The following is a 19743-nucleotide window of genomic DNA, read 5'->3' as shown; positions in this document are numbered from 1 at the left end:
TTGTCCTTACTCTGATACAATGCCAGACTTAACATTTCCCATATTATTTCATTTCTGTGACTATTGATGAGCCCAAAATATATTGACTACACAATCAGGAATTATTTGGATAACATTCCCATATATTGCAGTGTTTAGGAATGGCACATTGAGATACTCAACTACTAAATAATGTCTGGCTGCAACAGTGCTATTCAACGTACTCAATTCTGCATCTCGATTAGTAAGTTTGGTGTCATGTTTCTGCCCCAGTTTTGCCCTGGTTTTACAGCCGAGACCCCCTTAGAGTTTTCCCTTTGATAAATCTGATGCAATTCAATTGAACTCGTTTTGCAGCTGAGAGACGAGTACATACCACATTTACATCTCACTTAATTACCACATTTAGAAACATAGGGGATTATTTACTGAAGTCCCGCAGATGCGACATTGGGACAGAACCGGTGCAAAAATAATAACACTGGATTTATCAAAGAAAATGGATCTCACAAAGTAAATTGATTTCTATCCTCAGGTTTTGCCCCAAGCTTTCCAGCCAGGAGACTTGAGTAAATAGATCTCATAATCATATAGATACATGATTTCTTCCTACTTTCATTTAAGGAATCCGGGTGACCCTCTGAGCTGGGTAAACGTAATATTTGGGAAACATATTTGTCCAGAACAGATGCGTGTTCAGCAATTTTCGCTTCCAAAGCTGCAAAGGCTTTGTTATCCATGGGAGCGCTGTTGTGAAGGTCTTCAGTTATTACATCTAATGAATATTTGGTGTCCAATGTACCTGCCCAAGGCAGAGATTCTTCTGCAAATGGATTTTCTGGCCAGTCTATCTGCCATACAAAAAAAAGAAAAGGAATGAAAAGAAAAACAATCACATGTCAGATTTTTCTCCTACACTGGTGAAGCTTGGAAATATCAACAAAGCTATTTGAACCCCCCAGACTGCCAATTGGATGTATACTGTATCTCAATGCAAAATCAATTCATTAAGAAACAAATTGTTCTGCGATACACTTCAGGGCCCACTGGCATTGTAGGGTGCCACGGCATATGTTCGCGCTTTACAAATAAATAAACAATAATAATAATTATAGGGTGCTGGTAGGGGGACCAGAAATACATTGCTCTACAACAGGCGTGGCCAACTCCAATCCGCAAGGGCCACCAACAGGTCAGGTTTTAAGGAAATCCCTGCTTCAGCACAGGTGGCTCAATTGTCCCAGCTTCAGCAGAGGTGGCTCAATTAGTCACAGCTGCAGCACAGGTGGCTCAATCAGTCCCAGCTTCAGCACAGGTGGCTCAATCAGTGACTTAGTCGTTGACTGAGCCACCTGTGCTGAAGCCGGGATATCCTTAAAACCTGACCTGTTGGTGGCCCTTGAGGACTGCAGCTGGCCACCCCCGTGCTACAAGCTCTGTTATACCATACTGCAGTACGGACATTTTGTAATAATAAAAAAACAACTATTTTTGGATCCATCAGGGTTTAATGAAAGAAGCTTCTTAATCAGTCACATATTACTAACCATGTGGAAAAAGTATGATACCTTTGATTGAAACCAACAGCTGTTTAGTCTACAAGCTTTCCGAACCTTATAGGGTTCTTCTCCAGGTATACGGCGCGTCAGAGATTATATACAATTTGAACTGTGATATATTTCAATAAGAACTGTCACATATTCCTCCCTTGACACTCTTCACACATTACTATGTCTGTATATTTGTGGCTGTGTATGTTTCAGGCTTCTTGATTCCTGCCCATCCTAACTCCAGTTTGTCTGTTGCATTGCAATAGCAATCAGCACATATTCCACCTCTGACAATAGCCACACATAACTACTAACAACACATGTACCTCATTTCATATCATCTCTTTCCCCACTGTAACCCATCAAACTACAAATGATATATCATCTCTGACTTTCTGTACAGCTGCCAAATCTGAAGAGGAACCCTGTGAGGTTTGAAAGCTTGTATTGTATTGTATGTCTTTATTTATGTAGCGCCATTAATGTACATAGCGCTTGTACACTGTAAACTATTGTTGGTACAATAAAAGCTATCACACTAATTATTTTTTTTCACATGCATATGTAGCAGGCGCTATGCTGTGTCTATAAACATTCCTATATGCTGCGTACCGCGCACTATATAGGCATACTCCGGTTTAAGGACACTCACTTTAAGTACACTCGTGAGTAAGGACATAAAGCCCAATAGGCAAACGGCAGCTCGCGCATGCGCCTGTCAGCACATCCTGAACAGCAATACCGGCTCCCTACCTGTACCGAAGCTGTGCGCAAGCAGGGAGACTATAAAGCCTGTTACAAATGTGTTATTTACATCAGTTATGCACGTATATGACGATTGCTGTACAGTACATGCATTGATAAGTTGAAAAAAGGTAGTGCTTCACTTTAAGTACATTTTCGCTTTACATACATGCTCTGGTCCCATTGCGTACATTAATGCGGGTTATGCCTGTACTATAATTGTTTTATTTATTTCAAATGTTTTACCAGGGAGTGATACATTGAGAGTTACCTCTCGTTTTAAAGTATGTCCTGGTCACAGAGTTATAACAATACATGGTTACATTAAAAGAACAGAGGTTATACAGTCCAAGCGATTTGAGTCCCATTGGAAGAAAAGTGCTATATGAAATAAACTTATCATTACGTTATCATCCTCCCTGTTAACGCACAAAATAATGCAATAAATAACACATGTGTTTTCTCCTTAACCATTGTTTTCAACAGCACTAATGTTAAATAGCGCGCCAGCTTCAAGGCAATGCATTGCTTTAATGTCTGCCACATCTGTTAAATAAGTAACCCATATGGCTAAAATTCATATCATTAACCAGAGAGGTTTATGCCACCTGGTGGAGGTTTGTGAAAAGATGAAGCAATTCATACATCTCATTGTAATAACAAATCTTGACTCATCCCATACTCATCTTATTGACTCCCCAAATCACACGAAGGTATAAACAGTGAAAAATAGGTTAAAGCAGCAATACTATATTCCCCCCCCTTTTTTTCTTTCTTATTTGAATATGTAAAGCCTGTGACAATGTATCATTCTACATTCTTACCAAAGCTGACAATCGTTTGGTGTGCCTGTTATAAATCTGTAAAAATCCTGATTGTGTGCCTAAAATAATGGCCGCCTTTCAGTTTCAATCAATCCTTCAGTCGCGTAACTCAGCAGCTACAATGTATACTAATAATACTAAGGTAACGTTATCTATTGTTACAGTTTGCAGCTCAAACGGCTGGGAATATTGGCAACAAATGATCACAAACAGGAAAGTGTTGCAAAGATCTTGCAGTGCTGGGGAGGTGGGCTAAAAACTGCTATAGAAATTAAAGGATGCTTTAAAACTTCTGAAAAATGTCATTAAGAGTTTAATAAAAAATTAAAAAAACACAGTGACGTATCTTATACTACAGAACTGATTTATTTAAAAAAAAAAAACAAAAAAAAAACAGGGGGTTTGCCCTAGGGCAGTGGTTTCCAACTTATTTTTGGTTAAGGAATCCTATAATTATATTGTGAAATTCTGACGAACCCCAACCCTCTCTAATAGCGCGTCTGAGATCAGATGCATTGTAAGGAACCCCAACCCTCTCTAATAGCGCGTCTGAGATCAGATGCATTGTAAGGAACCCCAACCCTCTCTAGTATAGCGGGTTCCTGGGCCCCTGTGGGCACTGCGCACTTAGTAGGGTCCCAAAACTGCAAATTAGTGTGGGGGGTATAGCTGTCAAATAGAGCAGGAGCATCCAAAGTCATTACCCACAATGGTTTGCATCTACAGTGGCAAGGCATTGTGGGGCATGACCATGGAAGTTCCTGCAGTGATTCACAGCTATACCCCCCATGCTGTCTGCACACACTGAGGTGCAGTTTGGGGCCTTATTAAGCGTTTGATCCCCCCAGAAGCTCAGGGCACTATACTGCCTGGGCTCAGTCACACAGTTGATAGCAATAATCTAATGAGTCTGCAATAAGATTTATCCATTAGTCTTTGGCGGAACAAATATTTTCTAGCAGGGGGTGCACAATGTAAAAAAAAGGTTGGGAACCGCTGCTCCATGCAATGGTTCTGAGACGTAAGCAGTTACTTGTGCAAGTCTCCTGGCTTCCAAAGGTGCACAAGATATTATCAGATTTATGGAAGATAAAAACCTCAATGAAACTACATCTCATTAGCATAGGGGTAACATCATATTATTGTAGCATAATGGCGCGTTATCGTCAAATAACGAGTACCTCTCGGGGTTTCTCCGCTCCATGCCCTGAAATAGGGCTTCAGCTCGAGTTGAGAAAAAGAAGTAAGGAGAGGGAAATAACGCAGTGTTAATTAAACAAATCCTAACTGTGGTGTTACACCCATTCACCCCCTGTGAAAGCACTACAGTATTTCTGTGTCTGGGTGGGAGTAACGCCACGTTTAGCTATGACTTACTGTAACTAACTGTACATTTTAGCGTATAGGAGATGCTATGATAATGCTTCATTTGCATGGCATTATCAGTAACGCTCAGAACAGTTACCGCTGTGTTCTTTACGGGAGAAAACAAGCCTTCGCGGTATGTTGTTTGTCTTTTGAAGATTCACCGCTAGCCTTAATGTTATGTTATGGTAGGTTAACGATACGTTAAGTGAATTAACAGAGCTTTGTGGATCTGGCCCCCGGCAACGATTTTTGCTCCAAACCATAGTCACTACGCCATGTCTGGCACTTTTTGCTATTAAATTTAAAAAAAAAAATGGAATTAATTTATTTTATTTATATATTTATCACTCTTCCCTTCTCGGGCAGCGGCGGCGGCATCTCCCGCTGCAAGGTCCCGTCAACATGGCTCGCGACATCAAATGGCGGCGTGTTGCCATGACAATGTGACGCCACGTGACATTGCGGCGCCACGCGGTGCCAAGTTACCACGACAACGAAGCCACGTAGCGTCCGTTATCATGGCAATGTGACACCGCGTAACGCCGTGACATCACACAGCGTCCTGTTGTCATGGCAACGCGGCACCATTTGACGTCGAGGAGCCATGTTGACGGGACCCTGCGGGGGGGGGGGAGATGGCAATGCCGCCCGGAGATTTTTCAGGTAAACCCGTAGCCCGGAGAAAGAAAATATGTGTTGGTTTGTCAAAAACAGTTCAGATCCGAATACCCCTTGCTTCAAACCCGTAATAAAAACATTTTCACATGTGAAATCCGTATTGCTGCTTTAAGCTTGTACTGCCTACCCTTATCCTTCTTGAAAAAAAGAAAAGAGCGCTCAGTTTATAAGGTAACCATATAAAAAAAAAAAAAAAATGGCTGCTTCCATGTACAGTAAGTGGTATGTGTTATGATGTATTAAATAAAGAGCACGCCAGAATGCAATAAAGACACTTAACCTGGCTTTCCTGCCACCTCCGCTAAGCATACAGTTTACATTAACTGGATCTTAAAAGCATAATAAAGTTTAACATTTACACATCTTACTAAGCACTTTCCAACCTGCAGGGAGACATTTCCTGCTTACACTATTTACCCAAAAACTTCAGTTCCCGAGGTGGTCCAGCTGAAAGCTTCCATGCTATTTTTATTGTAAGTCCGGTATGAAAAATGTTACATAACTTACCAAATGTTTCGCTGCCAAGAATTCTTTAAATGTAGCTGGCGGTTTCTGCATTTTCTACAAAAAAAAAAAAAGGCAAGTAAAAAAAAAAAATACCGTAGGTGAATTCTGTAATTAAAGATTGAATTAAGTAGAAATAGCTGTGTTAGTCCAGTCGCGATAGTGCAGAGTAAAGGAGTACTTCAGTATTAGGTGTCACCGTTTTTGATTTGTACTAGCAATAGTAGTTATACGACAAGCATGCAGTGCAGTTCTCTCTCTTCGTCAGGTCAGCAATACTGATTTGCAAAATATTGCAGGAGTTTAAAGAAGCAGTCTTCCTATTTACCACTAAGGCCAGGTTTCCGCTGGCTACTGCAGCGCCCGAGGGAAAAGAACCACCCAATGGGGCCAGGCCCGCTGTGCGAGGGGGCCGCCAGGCTGCGCCGACAGTTTCTCCTGCTTTCAAGAGAATTGAGATCAGGGCTTGCGATGGAGCGCTAGGCCACGCCCCCCGCCGGTTCAGCCAATGAGGGCGAACCTGCCGGGTGACGTCACGGCCGCGCCCCCGTCACGCCCCCCGTGTCTTTCCCCCTGCAGCTCTTTGCAGACCGGGGAATTCGGCTGCACGCGCCGCCAGCCTTGCAGGCGCGCGTGCAGTGCAGCCGTAGCCTTAGATTGTAAGCTCTTCGGAGCATTGACTACTTTTCCTACTATTACTTTTATGTCTCAAGCGCTTATTCCCATTACGTGCTATATTATTATGTCACGTGTAGTACTGCTGTGACACGCGATGTACATAGATGGCTCTATACAAATAACATACATACATTCACTTTAAGGAACCTCAGTGTTAATTTACCATAAAGGATTTCATGAAAAGCCTGTAGCTTAATGTAATTCCTAACATTGGAAAGAAAAAATACTGGAGAGCAGAACTTTGAGCCTCGGTTCATTGGTTCTGTGGTTTGTCTGCCAGACTAAACTCGAGTGCCACCGTTTTTGAGAGCTTACACTCTTACAAAATGTTATCCCATTTCTCCTGGCATATGGATACATGCCTCATTAACTTGCTGTATAAGAGAGAATTATTAAAAGGATCTTAAAAGCATTAGAAACCTGGAGATGTGTCCATATGTTTACATCCACTTAAATAGACCTTCTGTGTTTATTTAACATTTAAATCCCAGTTGATTTATGCTTTCCATTTGCACATGCTTTACTGTAAGGCATTTAGTATGTGCCAGAGGTCACAGGGTGAAAATACTAACATAGCTCTAAAAATGGTAAATTAATGAAAGAAAAACTGGACTTATTTAATGTAAACAGCGGTTTTAACTAATGTATGTATGTATGTCTTTATCTATATAGCGCCATTAATGTACAGAGCGCGTCACAGCAGTAATACACGTGACAATCATATAAATAACACACAGAGGGGAGAAGTGCTTCAGACATAAAAGTAACATTTAGGAAAAGGAGTCCCTGCTCCGAAGAGCTTACAATCTGATTGGTTGGTAGGAAGAACCTACAGAGACAGTAGGCGGGTATTCTGGTAAGGTATGAGACAAGGAGCTACTCATATGCTTCCTTAGGCTAAGGACCCGCTGCGGTCGGCGGCGTGCATGGCTGCGTGCCACCAGCTCCTTTCCTTCAGTCTGGAGGTCCCAGCTGGCTCCTGCCGACGTGGCTGACTGCGTGCTGTGACGTGTCAGCCGGCCGATGCTGCAAGCTTCTGGTGATCAGAAGCGCTGATGCGTCACGTGATGCGTCAGTCAGCCAATGAGGAGGGGAGGGAGGCGGCTACGGGAGGGAGGTGGCTACCCTCTCCCCGTGTTTGCTGAGGGGGTGACGGGGCACAGATCCGCTCACTGTCTCTCCCCGGCTATGGTTTGTGGGGAGCTGCAGACGGGAGGGGGAAGGGGGCTGTGACATCCGCGGGACCGCACAGCCTGGAGAGGGACATTAACCCCTGTCATGGCCGCGCCCCCTGACCCGTCTTGGCCACGCCCCCTACGCTTAAAAAAAGTCAGCTGCAGACTGCAGATTGCGGTGCAGTGACTTGCACGCACCGCCGGGAAGCAGGGCGGCCGTGCGGGCACGTGCAGCGGGGCCTCGGCCTTAAGCAGTTGTGTTTTTAGATGAGTCTTAAATGTGGACAGAGAGGGTGCTAGTTGGATATTGAGGAGAAATGTTCAAGACATGTGTTGAATGTTAAAATAAATTGATGGCTTGTGAATTTCTGTATTATGTAGCTTTGTTTCGCTCCTCGGTCTGCAATATCTAACATTTTGCCCTGAAGGCACGGGATGCATTTTGGTAACCCAATAAACACGGAGATACAGTACCGGCTATAAATCATGGGCACCCCACATATTTGTCCAACGTAGCTCGTAGCTCGTGATTGTAAGGGAGATCTATCCCTAACTTGTGATTCGAACGGAGCTCTGGGAAATCTGGGGTACTAACGTGATGTATGTAGGTAACGTCCGTTATCTTCCCTGAGATTAATTTAAATCCACAAAGCTAAATATATGCCAAACCGACGGCCATTAGTGATCTCATTAGAAAAGAAAACACTGAGCACACCGGAGGTAAGTATAAATGTGTAATAAACAAGTAATAAAAAGTGAAAACTTACAATTAAAATATAGTGATGCTGGTGAAATGCGCACTTCAGAAATGAGTGACTTCAGGTCCCGCGCCCTGGGACAGGTTTTGTATAGTCAGTTCAGTTGATTTAGCATATCCTGGTTGTGTCTGCAGTAAGGTATCCCGGCGTGAAGAGACTGGCGTGTTTCTAGGCACTACGTCAGGCACTGGACAGAATCAGCTGTGCTTTAACCGCTACGCGTTTCGCACAATTCTACGCTTCATCAGGGGGGCATGTGAAGTTAGCGCTAACTATCATTAGCTTCAAATAACATGGCGCTAACCCGGTCTTACCCAGAGGTGGCGTTACTCCCTGAACAGGTATTTAAATAAAGTTGAAAAAAAAGTTTCAGGGTCTGGGTGGGAGTAGGGCCGGCGTGATGGCGGTGCTGTCGGTGCCACTGCACTGAGCCTTGCGGTTATAGAGGCCCCGTGCTCTTCCCCACAACAATTAAAATGATTGCTGGTGGAGAGCGCGGGATCTCTGTATCTCTCTTACCTTCTCCTCCTGGCATCTCCCCCTGCGTGGTCATGTCATTATGGCTTAGAGACATCAATGGTGTCGTGTTGCCATGGCAACATGACCCCGCGCCGTCCTGTTGTCATGGCAACGCAATGCCATTTCGACGTTGCAGAGCCATAATGACAGGACCATACAGGGGGAGATGCTGCCAGCCACCAGATGCCTCCGGAAAAGGTAAGAGCCGAGTCCCCGCACTGAGCCTCGAAACGGTTGAAAACAGCACTAAACACTGTGTTACTGAGCTTTTAAGATCCCTGCTAGCACTTGCTTAGGAAGCATATGAGTAGCTCCATGTCTGATAATTTCCACCTCATACATAAAGCTTGGCCCCTTGCCGACGCACTTACCAGAAAACTCTCTTACTGTCTCTGTATGTTCTTCCTACCAACCAATTAGATTGTAAGCTCTTCAGAGCAGGGACCCCTTTTCCTAAATGTTACTTTTATGTCTGAAGCGCTTCTCCTCTTTATGTGTTATTTGTATTATTTATTATTTATATAATTGCCACGTGTATTACTGCTGTGAAGCGCTATGTACATTAACGGCGCTATATAAATAAAGGCATACATACATACACTTAACGAGACGTTAACTGAAGTGAACATCTCGTTAAGCCATTAACGGACTTCTGAGGATCTACCCCTCAGCTTTACGGGTCTATTATCCCCTAAAATAATCTTACATGTGCTTTTAAACCCATCATGATACAGTTACTGTGCAGTGGTTAATAGTAACTCCCACGTGATGTCATAAGCACAAGCCTGTGCGGTGCAATGATCAAAGTCTGCCGACTGCAAAGTGGTGCCAAATAAAGAGCACCAGATCTACCAAAGGAAAGAATCCCATGGTCTCCAATACTCTCAGTTAAGTACCGTATTGGCCCGAATATAGTGCGGCCTCGCACAAAATACGACCCTAAAGGTTTGAAGGTGTTCTACATGATAAAGTGCTGTGCAAGAAACGCGTAGGAGGGGTTATACCCTCCGTTTTTTAGCTACAATAAATACATTTTTTATTCTTAAGACCTGTCTCTCTAGTGCTGTGCGCTGATCCCTTTCTTTTTTGGAATTCTCTGGACATTGATGTGGCTGCACGCTGGAATATCTTCGTGGTGAAGCTGTGTGAGTACCTATTGCTTTATTATTGCTTCTACGGAGGGGCCATTCCAATGAGGAGAGGAGGGGGGGTCATTTGTATCCTACCTCTTGCCTTCAGGGAATTTGTGCCCCCAGCAACAGCCTTGGTTTCTCTGGATAACAGGATGATTGTTTATGGACACCACAAATTATTCTCCGTTCATATTGCATAAAGAAGATTATATCTATGCACAGACCTTGCACTTGCACACCGTCCATCCTCTTCGCGTAACTTTAAAACCTTGAACATTTTTATGAAGAAAGTGTGGATTTGTCAAATAAAACCACTCCCGGTAATCTTAGGCACGGAGAAGAGGGGTTTTGCCAGCTTCCCCCTGCCAGGTGTTATTGTATCCCATATACTGCATAGGCTTAGTAAAACAACCTATTTTTAGCCTGGGTTGTGGAAAAGAACTTATGCAAATCCCTTTCCGTCTTCGTACTCTCCTTTAGTTTTTGTCGGCAATGCCCCAGACAAAACGCAAAGATAGGTAGATATTAACGACAGGTCAGTCGTAATAAATGACAGTGGAAGGGGGTACAAACACCTCACTTGTACTGTAGCATAGAAATCCCGGACTCCCCCCAATTCCCTTTTTTTTTTAATTTAACACGGATTTCCTTTTCCTCTCCCCCACAAATCCCGTTGCTGTAATACTGTGCATTGTTGAAGAGCTGTTACTTCAATTAACCAGTTGAGTGCCGGAGGGGTCGTGGTGCCAGAGTGCAACGCTGACCCCCCACCCCCCGGCACAGTGCGATCACCGCTGGGGTCGCTGGAAAAATCAAATTGCCGTCGCTCCGTCGCGTCGCTTCTACTATAAGCACACGTGACGGCGGCGGCAATACATTTGTTTTGCCGCGACGTCGCATTGCGGGCACTATAAGCGCAGCCAAAATGTGGCGTCATACGTGCATGTCAGCCCTCCTCCATTCTGTTCTCTAAAGCTAGTGCAAAAAGGCGGCACTGCCCACGTACAAACATTTTAATTGTGTCGCCATTAGCCACTGTGTCTTCCTCAATGTCACGGTTGTGCTCGCCACAAACTCGGGTCGGACCGCGTGGCTGAGGTAGGGTTGTAAAAGCACCGACCTTAAACCTCGCAGGCTGATCCGGATTGCGCAGTTCATAGTCGTACGTAGCAGGGTCAGGATTGGAGAAGACAGCATCGTCGTTGTACAAGCCAGGGTCAGGATAGGAGACGTCAGAATAAACATTGTCCAAGCAGGAGTTCGGCAACAGGGAGTCAGGAGAACCCCGCTTCGGCTTATGAGCGCGGGGGGGGGGGTCTCTGCGCGTGCGGCGACCATGGCCCATGGTACTGGTCTCAGGAAGTGGAAGATAGACCAGATTTACACACCGCCTAGCTGCACGGTTAAACCAGTGCTACAGCGCAAGAGTCCTGAGCGGGCTAGGGAATCCTCTGTAGCAGCGCAGGAACCAGGACACGGCCTCTCTAGATTAGGGAAAGAGTAGGCCCCAGGAACCAGGAAGCTGTAGATACACAGGGAGAGCTCCGCTTCAGTGTAGGAATACAGGAGACTGAAGGACGCAGGGGTGAAACCTCCGCTTCAGTGCAGGAATCCAGGAGGCTGAAGGACGCAGGGGTGAAACCTCCGCTTCAGTGCAGGAATCCAGGAGGCTGAAGGACGCAAGGGAAAGCTCCGCTTCAGCACAAGGGGAACAGGAAGCTGAAGGACGCAAGGGAAACCTCCGCTTCAGCACAGGAGTACAAGCAAGAGCTTGTGGCAGAACAGTTGGTGACATCCGGTAAGGACTATGCTCGGCAAGGAGCATTATGGGAAGGCAATACTTAAAGGCGGAGCGGATTCCTGACACTCAAACATCAAAGAGGGAAGTCTATTCCCATCCATTATGTCTGCTTGGTACCGGCATCTGGATCAACTTAGAGCTGAGGTAAAGCTGTCAACTTCGCCTGTCATCACCCCAGGAGGTGGGTGGACGGTTTACTTAGGTCATTCAACAAGGCTTGGCAGATTTTCTCTAGTCGGACTTGATACGCAGAATTAACCCCTTGGCTCCAAAGAGGACTGCAACACTGCCTACAGGAGGACAGTAGTTTGATTCTCAGTCAGAGTAGTAGCAAAGGAGGGAGAGGGAGTAGGTGGACCAACAAGTGGTTGATGGTACGTTACAAGCTCTCGAACCATTCAGGGTCCTTCATCAGGATTGGCAGAAATACAGAAACACATTATTATATATAGTGTTTGTAAGAGGGATCTCTGATTGCAATGGATGTCTTGTGGGGAGGAAGAGGGAAATAAGATAAGGTAGAGACAGGTGGCCTAGTGTGAAAATTAAAAGTAGAGACATAAAAGGCTTCTCTCTATTGAAATGCATAAGCGGCTTAGACAGTAAGGAGATGTGAGGGGGGGGGGGGATGGGACGGGACATGGAAGAAAGGATCAACACGGCAACCCACCCTTCTTTGATCCTCAGTCAGAAAACTGTAATGCTTCCAAAAAGCATTTTGTGAGCTAAATTCAGGGCAGCTAAGAAGTATTATACTGTACATCGTCAGTATTCTGTGTTATTTATTGCAGCGTGATCAGAATGTCCTCGTTTTGGAAATATCAGTTATGTATTAAAATACCAAGAAATGTAAACAATACAAGCCCATGAAAGAAATCCCAGGGATCTCTGTGGACGGGTAAAGATATATTCATAATTTCCCGAGCCCTTGGCTAAAGATTTACAACTTTTTAATAATAATAATAATAATAATAATAATAATAGCATGTTCTTGTATAGCGCTGCTACCCAAAACTGGAACAACCTACCAGAGACTCTCACATCCACCACCAGTTTAAGTTCTTTCAAATCTAAGGCTGTCTCACATTTTAATCTGGTCTGTAACTGTTACATACGCCTATAACATATATTTTCTTTATCTGTGCATGCAATGTCTTGTATATAATGTATACCCTGCTCATTATGTAACTATATTTGTAACCATGTATTATTTGTCTTAACTCTGTGCCCAGGACATACTTGAAAACGAGAGGTAACTCTCAATGTATTACTTCCTGGCAAAATATTTTATAAATAAATAAATAGTTTTACGCAGCGCTTTACAGAGACATTTTGCAGGCACAGGTCCCTGCCCCTTTGAGCTTACAATCTATTTGTTGGTGCCTGAGGCACAGGGACATAAAGTGACTTGCCCAAGGTCACAAGGGGCTGACACCGGGAATTGAACCAGGCTCCCCTTCAAACTCTCAGTGCCAGTCAGTGTATTTACTCACTGAGCCACTCCCTCTCCCTTAGACAATCTTAGACAATCTTAGACAATCTTAGACAATCTTAGACAATCTTAGACACATCACATCAGTGTTGCATCACAAATCTCACATTTCATAAAATACACTGAAAGGAGTTTTATGCCGACACTACCCCAGTGTTCAGCTCAAGTTTGTATTAAATAGAAAGAGTCGGCTAGCCCAGTTGCCATGGTGTAGAGCACGGGTGGCCAACTCCATTCCTCAAGGGCCACCAACAGGTCAGGTTATGAGGATATCCCTGCTTCAGCACAACTGGCTCAGTCAATGACTGCACCACCTGTGCTGAAGCAGGGGATATCCTTTAAACCTGACCTGTTGGTGGCCCTTGAAGACAGGTGTTGGCAACACGTGGTGTAGAGTAAATATGAAAGTTCACCGTAAAGTGTTGGAAACTGCCAAATTCCGCTGATCCTATTGAGATTATTTAACCAAAGCAATGAATTTGATTTGACTGGTCATTTATTGTTTTGCAATTGGGATTGTTCAGGAAAAAATAACAAGGTGTCGTGAGACAGATGCAATTTGCAAAGGATTACTTTCAACTATTGCAATGTTGCTGCCGTTTACGGGAGAAACAAATATATATTTTTCTTAAACATTAAGGCCCATTTTTACTAAGTAGTTGTCTGCCATAAGACACCCTTGACTTGAATGGGCTGTGGGTGTCTTATGGCAAAAGACTGCGTAGGAAATATGGCCCTGTGTGTACAAAGTACCAGCTTTGTATTTTCACATTATGTTACTGCTCTTGTTCTTGGTATTTCCATCTTGAATCAGAAAAAACAGAGGCGTACAAATGGTAGGACTCCTAAAAAAATCCACTATACTGCACGCCACTGGAGTTAAAATATACCTTTTAATGATAAACTTAAAACATATATTACCAAAGGAGTGTGCAACGTAATTAAAAGAGAATTAAATCAACAATACTTAGCACCTGGGTCACCTAATAATTATGATGGAAAAACCCTATTACCCAATTGAATATGGTAGGCTATGAGGGACTAAGGGTCTCATGCAGAGAGCAGCGCTATTTAAAATTGGAGAGGGGAATAAAAAGTAGGTTTAATGGAGAGTTTTATTCTCCATATGCAGAAATGGGCGAAATCCGCTATTTTTAGCATTACTGCATGTGGAGAATTGTAAATGAGGAGATGCGCGCAGCTGAAAGGGAAAAAAAAAAATCGCGCATTTTTTTTGTTTTCCCTATAGCCGGCGAGCTCCTGCTTCTTGCCAACTTTAGTTGGCAGAGAAAATTGAAGAAAATCGCGCCAAAAACAGCCGCTAGATGGCGAGCGCGCCTTTCTGAATTCGGATATTTTTCAGACTGGCGAGATGTAGTTTCTCGCCAGCCGCGCGGCGAGATTTTCAAATAGAAAAAAAAAAATGGCGCGTTTTTCCTACCTCTCCATTTCCAGCTGATTTTTGCGTGATTTTCTCCGGAAAATGGCGAGATTTTAAATAGCGCTGCTCTCTGCATGAGGCCCTAAGAGTACTATTAGTCAGGGTAAAAACCCCTCTGTATCAGCTAACAGAACAAATAATGAAAAATGTGAACAGCAGTGAGGAAAAAAGTATAACAGTAGAGTTAGGTCGAGCTCCACCTAGTATAATGATATGCTATTCAAAGACCCCAATAGTATATCAAATTACATCCAGAGTAAGGGGTGTTAGCACCATGAGTGTAGAGTCAATAACTGACACTCATGGAGCAGCTAACAGAGCAGCAAAATAAATTCACAGCAGAGGAGCTGCAGGCATATTTATAACTAGGTAGAGAGATGACAGCAGGCCTCACTGACTAAGCGACACTAAGCTATAATAGAGTAGTGTCATGAACTATATAAGCTGAAACAGGAGACTACAAACACTACATTAAAACCGCTCCAAATAGGAGACTGACAACATTGCACGTCCAATGCGCGTTTCCCTCCAGCTATCTTGACCTTATCTTTCAATCTCTGTTGATATGCTACAACTAAGGATTGCTTACTAATCTCCCAAGGCCTGCTGATGTCTTATCGCCCGTTAGTGAATCTGGACCTAAGTTGATACAGGGTTAGATCCACAAAGCTCCACTAATTCAGGGCTCATAACTTGACATTACCTAAAAGAGTAACAGATGTTATTTCCCCGAAGGTTAACAGGTTTACACAAAGCTAATTGTATGCAAACAGTCCTTGTATGTCTCAATAGCATACACTTAGCGTAATGTTCCGTTAGCGTCTAATAATGTGCCGCTGAGTGTGACTTCCTCCCATCCAGACCCTAAAAAAGAGTTGAGGAGGAAGACTCAACTATTTTAGTAGAGTGCACATTGACTTATATACCTTTGACAGGGACGGATTGAAAAATATGCCGCCCTTTGGCACTTACCTGGTGCCACCCTGGCGCAACGCCCCGTTGCCATGTGACGTCATGTTGCGATCGGCGCTTGCGCTTGCCGGTTACAGAGGCCCCACGCTCTTCCCCGAAACATTTCAATGAAATGCCGGGGTGACGCGCGGCCTCTGTAAGTCTCTCTTATCTGGTCTCAGCTGCCTCTTCAGGCGACACGTCACCATGACAACATGCCATCAAATGACGCAGCGGGTCAAATGGCCAATGCGATGTCACATGACAAAGGGGGCGCGAGCGGGGGGGGGGGGAGCTGACAGGGGGGTGCAACCAGAAAAGTGTGCGCCCCTCCGCTCTATGCAACAGATGGAGAGATACCTCCGCCTTCTCATCCAACACAACCCTGTGAGTCTGGATGGGAGTAACTACAAGTTTAAAATATGACAACTAACATAATGTGAAGTCCCTGCGTTAACTTTAACGTACTTTAGTGGCTATGCGATATTAGGGGGAACATCTCTTTTGCATCTCATCTCTAATGTCTGGTGTAGTTAATACAATGCTTTCTCTGGGAGACAAACATGACTTAATGTTACGTTACTGGCCATTAAAGATATGCAGTAAGTTAGGTTAGCGTTCCGTTAAGTCACTTTACTGAGCTTTGTGTATCTGGCCCCAGTGAAATGAGATTCAGTGTGGAATGGAACTGTGACAACTAACTGGTGCAATATTCCTAGATTGTGCAAAGGCTTTTTCCAATGTTGATCATGTTATCTTGTTAAACAAGCTTCAGTGCTCTGGAATAGGGGAACACGCTTTACATTGGTTTCACTCATACCTATCAGGTAGATCCCAATTTGTGTCTATCTCGGGCTCTAACTCCAACCCCTTGGATGTCACCTGTGGGGTCCCGCAAAGCTCTGTTCTAGGACCCCTACTCTTCTCAGTGTTCATCAATGATCTTCCTACAGCTTGTAAGGGAGCTTCAATACACATGTATGCGGATGACACAATCTTATACTGTATGCACAAAGCCCTAACCTCTCCGACCTTGGACACGTACTTCAATCTAATTTTTCAAGACTTGAATACTGGATTTCCCAAAACAAACTGTTTTTAAACACAGACAAAACTGTAACAATGGAATTTGGAACTAAGTCTACATTTCTAAAGCTACACGTGACGTCACATGACCACCCCGCAGCGTCATCTGCCGCGGATGAAGGTAGGTGGGGGTAGGGGGGGGCGCGAGAGCCGTGGGGAGAGAGACAGAGGGGCGCAGCACTAAAAGTTTGCGCTCCCCTTTATTGAACAATATATGAAACCCATCTAAGGTAATTTTATTCTTTGAGAAACAAATATCTTAAACATTTGAGGCCATGGGTATGAACAAACTAATCATCCTGTCTGAGGCTTCCTGAGAGCCTCATATAAGTACAGTTACTTCTGTACATTTTGAACATCAGAGTGAAGCAAACCCTTGAACGTGAAGAGACATCACAGCAAATCCTGGAAAGAATCATGTCAGAGACACAGCCGCTTCTGTAAAGTGTCCATACATATGTCAAACTCAATTCAGCACAAAACCCTGACAGTTCAACCCGCTCTGCCACTTATCAAACACAGTGCCTACAGTATTTACCCAGCAGACGGCTCTATAACTTCCTCCCTCTCCCTTATTTAAATAGCAATGATTTTCTCCCTGATTATCAGGACTCAGACAGTGCTGGGTAGGGTAAAGGTTAGGTGGGCATCAATGGCGGATTTTCCATTAGGCTCTAGCCTAGAGGGGCAATTTTTGGGGAGGCGCTAGTTTTTTGGGGGGAGGCAATTTGTTTGTGTGTGTGTTGTGTTGTCTGTGAGTGCCTTACTTTCTCCGTAGCAGGCCCTCTCTCCTATAGCGTTGCATTGTCATGACAACGCGGTGTCACATGCCGTGTGGCGTCCGTTGCCATGGCAATGCGGCGTCATGACATCATTAGCCGAGGGAGAGTGACGTCCCCCCCCCCCGGGTGGCGGAAAGCTAAATCCAACACTAGTTGCGATATTAGGGTACGGGTTAGGTTGGACAAGTCCACATTCTAGCTACCTGTTAAATAAGGCTGTACAAGTCCCTTATTTACCCGGCCTGCTAGGTAAGTAGCCTCTACCCTTATCAAAATGTGGCTGATTAGGTAGCACATCTGCTTTAAGGAGAAATAAGACATTATTAAAACAGTAACCTAATTACACTATAACATTTACTAACTAGGCTATGCGATTAGCTATTGATAGACGCCAATGAGTTAAAAAAATAAAACACGTAATAACTATTTTCCTCCATAATAACAGTTGCTACCAGCTCTAAAAGTCCAATAGCTGACAGGACTTACAGTAATCTTACAGATGGTTCTAATTACATTTTCCTCTGCATTATTTATTGGTCTGAGTATCCATTGCACAAGATTATTGGCAGTCCAGCCTTGCTTGATTGTACCATGTCCAAGGTAAAGTAATCCAGCGAAGAGACTTGCAGCATTAAGGAGACGGCTTCACAGCATATTACATATTTATTAGATTGAGCAACTGTGACTATCATTTCATTTTGGAGAAATCAGCATGCATCAGTCATCTCTTCCTTTACCGACCATCACGGTCCCAATGCTGCCTGTAACTCTGCCAGGCTGAAGGCAGAAACTTGGCACTTCTGCAATACCAGTCTTTACACATGGTCTGTAATGACAGCCATGGACTTTTTAAGACGGGGGAAGGGGGGCAACTCCAGTCCTCAAGAGCCACCAATAGGTCAGGTTTTATGGATATCCCTGCTTCCGCACAGATGGCTCTATCAGTCAGAAAGACTGAGCCACCTGTGCTGAAGCAGGGATATACCTAATATCTGGCCAGTTGGTGGCCCTGGAAGTCTGGAGTTGCCCCCCCTCCCCGTTTTAAAATGTAATTTGTGATTGTAATGGCAGAAAAGCACTGAATTGCCCTGAAGGACAAAATTGTTAAATGGCAACTAAACATCTAAGGCAGGTGGTGCGCAAACTTTTCCCTGCGCGCACCCCTGCCTGCTCTCCTCAGCGCCTCGTACCACCCCTCCTCCCCTGCTTGGCCCTGGCGTCAAATGACGCACAGGTTCATGTGACGTCATGTTGCCATGTGACCCTGCAGCGTCATTTGACGCTGGGTTACCATGACGATGCGTTGCTGGAAGGCAAGTGTATTACAGAGGCCTCGCGCGGTGTCCCCCCAGGCATTTAATATATATGTAAAACTGCTCCACCCCTTCCCGACAAAATCTAGAGCCCCCCAGTTTGAGCACCACTGATCTAAGGTTAACCGAGCAAAGAAACATTATGAGATAAGTTGGCTAAAAGGACTGTGGAGGAGATTTATTATGAATATCTTCATTTCAAAATGCCATTTAGAGTCAATTAGAATATAATACAACATAAGCCTATATAAATTTAATTCCTATAATGTTAGTATCTTGCCAACTGGGCATGTCCTTTAAAGGTTTTTTTTACCGTTACACATGATTTTCTTAATCTCTAGCTTCTGAGGTTACAACGTGCCATGTTAAGCTTTAAACTGCACTGAGCTCTGGGGAGAGTTCTATTTTAACCACTTATACGTACATTTAAAACGTTTAGTTCTCCTGAACGGGGCAGCAGATTTTAAACACAAGAACAGCGTTGGATAGGGCGAGAAGAGATCTCTTCAAGTTGAATACAAACTAAAATTAGAAAACAGCAGCCTGTTTGTACTTTAAACTTCTAAGGCCTCGGCCATGTTTACCGCTTGCTGGCGGAAGCGCGCTGAGGCGCGCTCCTGCTCAGCACTGAGCCCCTACAGCCGCAATGAGAGCGGCTTTAGTAGGGGCTCGCCTACGCTTCCGCAAGCGCGCGGAAGCGTAGGTCTTAGGAAATTTTAAAATTCCCCCGCTTGCCGGCGCGACAGGCCGGTCACGTGAGCGGTTCGCCCAATGAGGGCGAACCAGCTCCGTGACGCCACTGGCCCGCCCCTGCCCGCCCCCTGACGGCGCGCCGGGCAAGCAACCGCAAGGCCAGGGAAAGCACCCGCTTTCCCTGAGCCTCAGCGCGCCTCAGCACACCAGCAGTAAGCGTGCCCGAGGCCTACGGAAAATGTCAGCCCCATTCATATAAAAGGAGCATAAAAAC

The 19743-nt window shown here is 44.5% G+C and overlaps 1 protein-coding gene across 1 annotated transcript in view; it reads right to left on the bottom strand.

Annotated features, from left to right (window-relative positions):
* Window positions 1-19743, bottom strand: part of FAM227B (family with sequence similarity 227 member B) — a 185362-nt gene that overhangs the window by 163001 nt on the left and 2618 nt on the right. Inside the window, exons 2-3 of the mRNA XM_075575623.1 lie at window positions 5651-5704; window positions 593-830 (exon numbers count right to left, since the gene is read on the bottom strand). Of these exons, the coding sequence (XP_075431738.1) occupies window positions 593-830; window positions 5651-5704 (292 nt within the window). The remainder of the gene's footprint in view (window positions 1-592; window positions 831-5650; window positions 5705-19743) is intronic.

Source organism: Ascaphus truei, chromosome 18 (genome assembly GCF_040206685.1).
Source record: "Ascaphus truei isolate aAscTru1 chromosome 18, aAscTru1.hap1, whole genome shotgun sequence".
In the NCBI taxonomy this organism is placed as follows: Eukaryota; Metazoa; Chordata; class Amphibia; order Anura; family Ascaphidae; genus Ascaphus; species Ascaphus truei.
The sequence above is the reverse complement of the archived record's forward strand: the minus strand, read 5'-3'. Positions and strand labels throughout refer to the sequence as shown.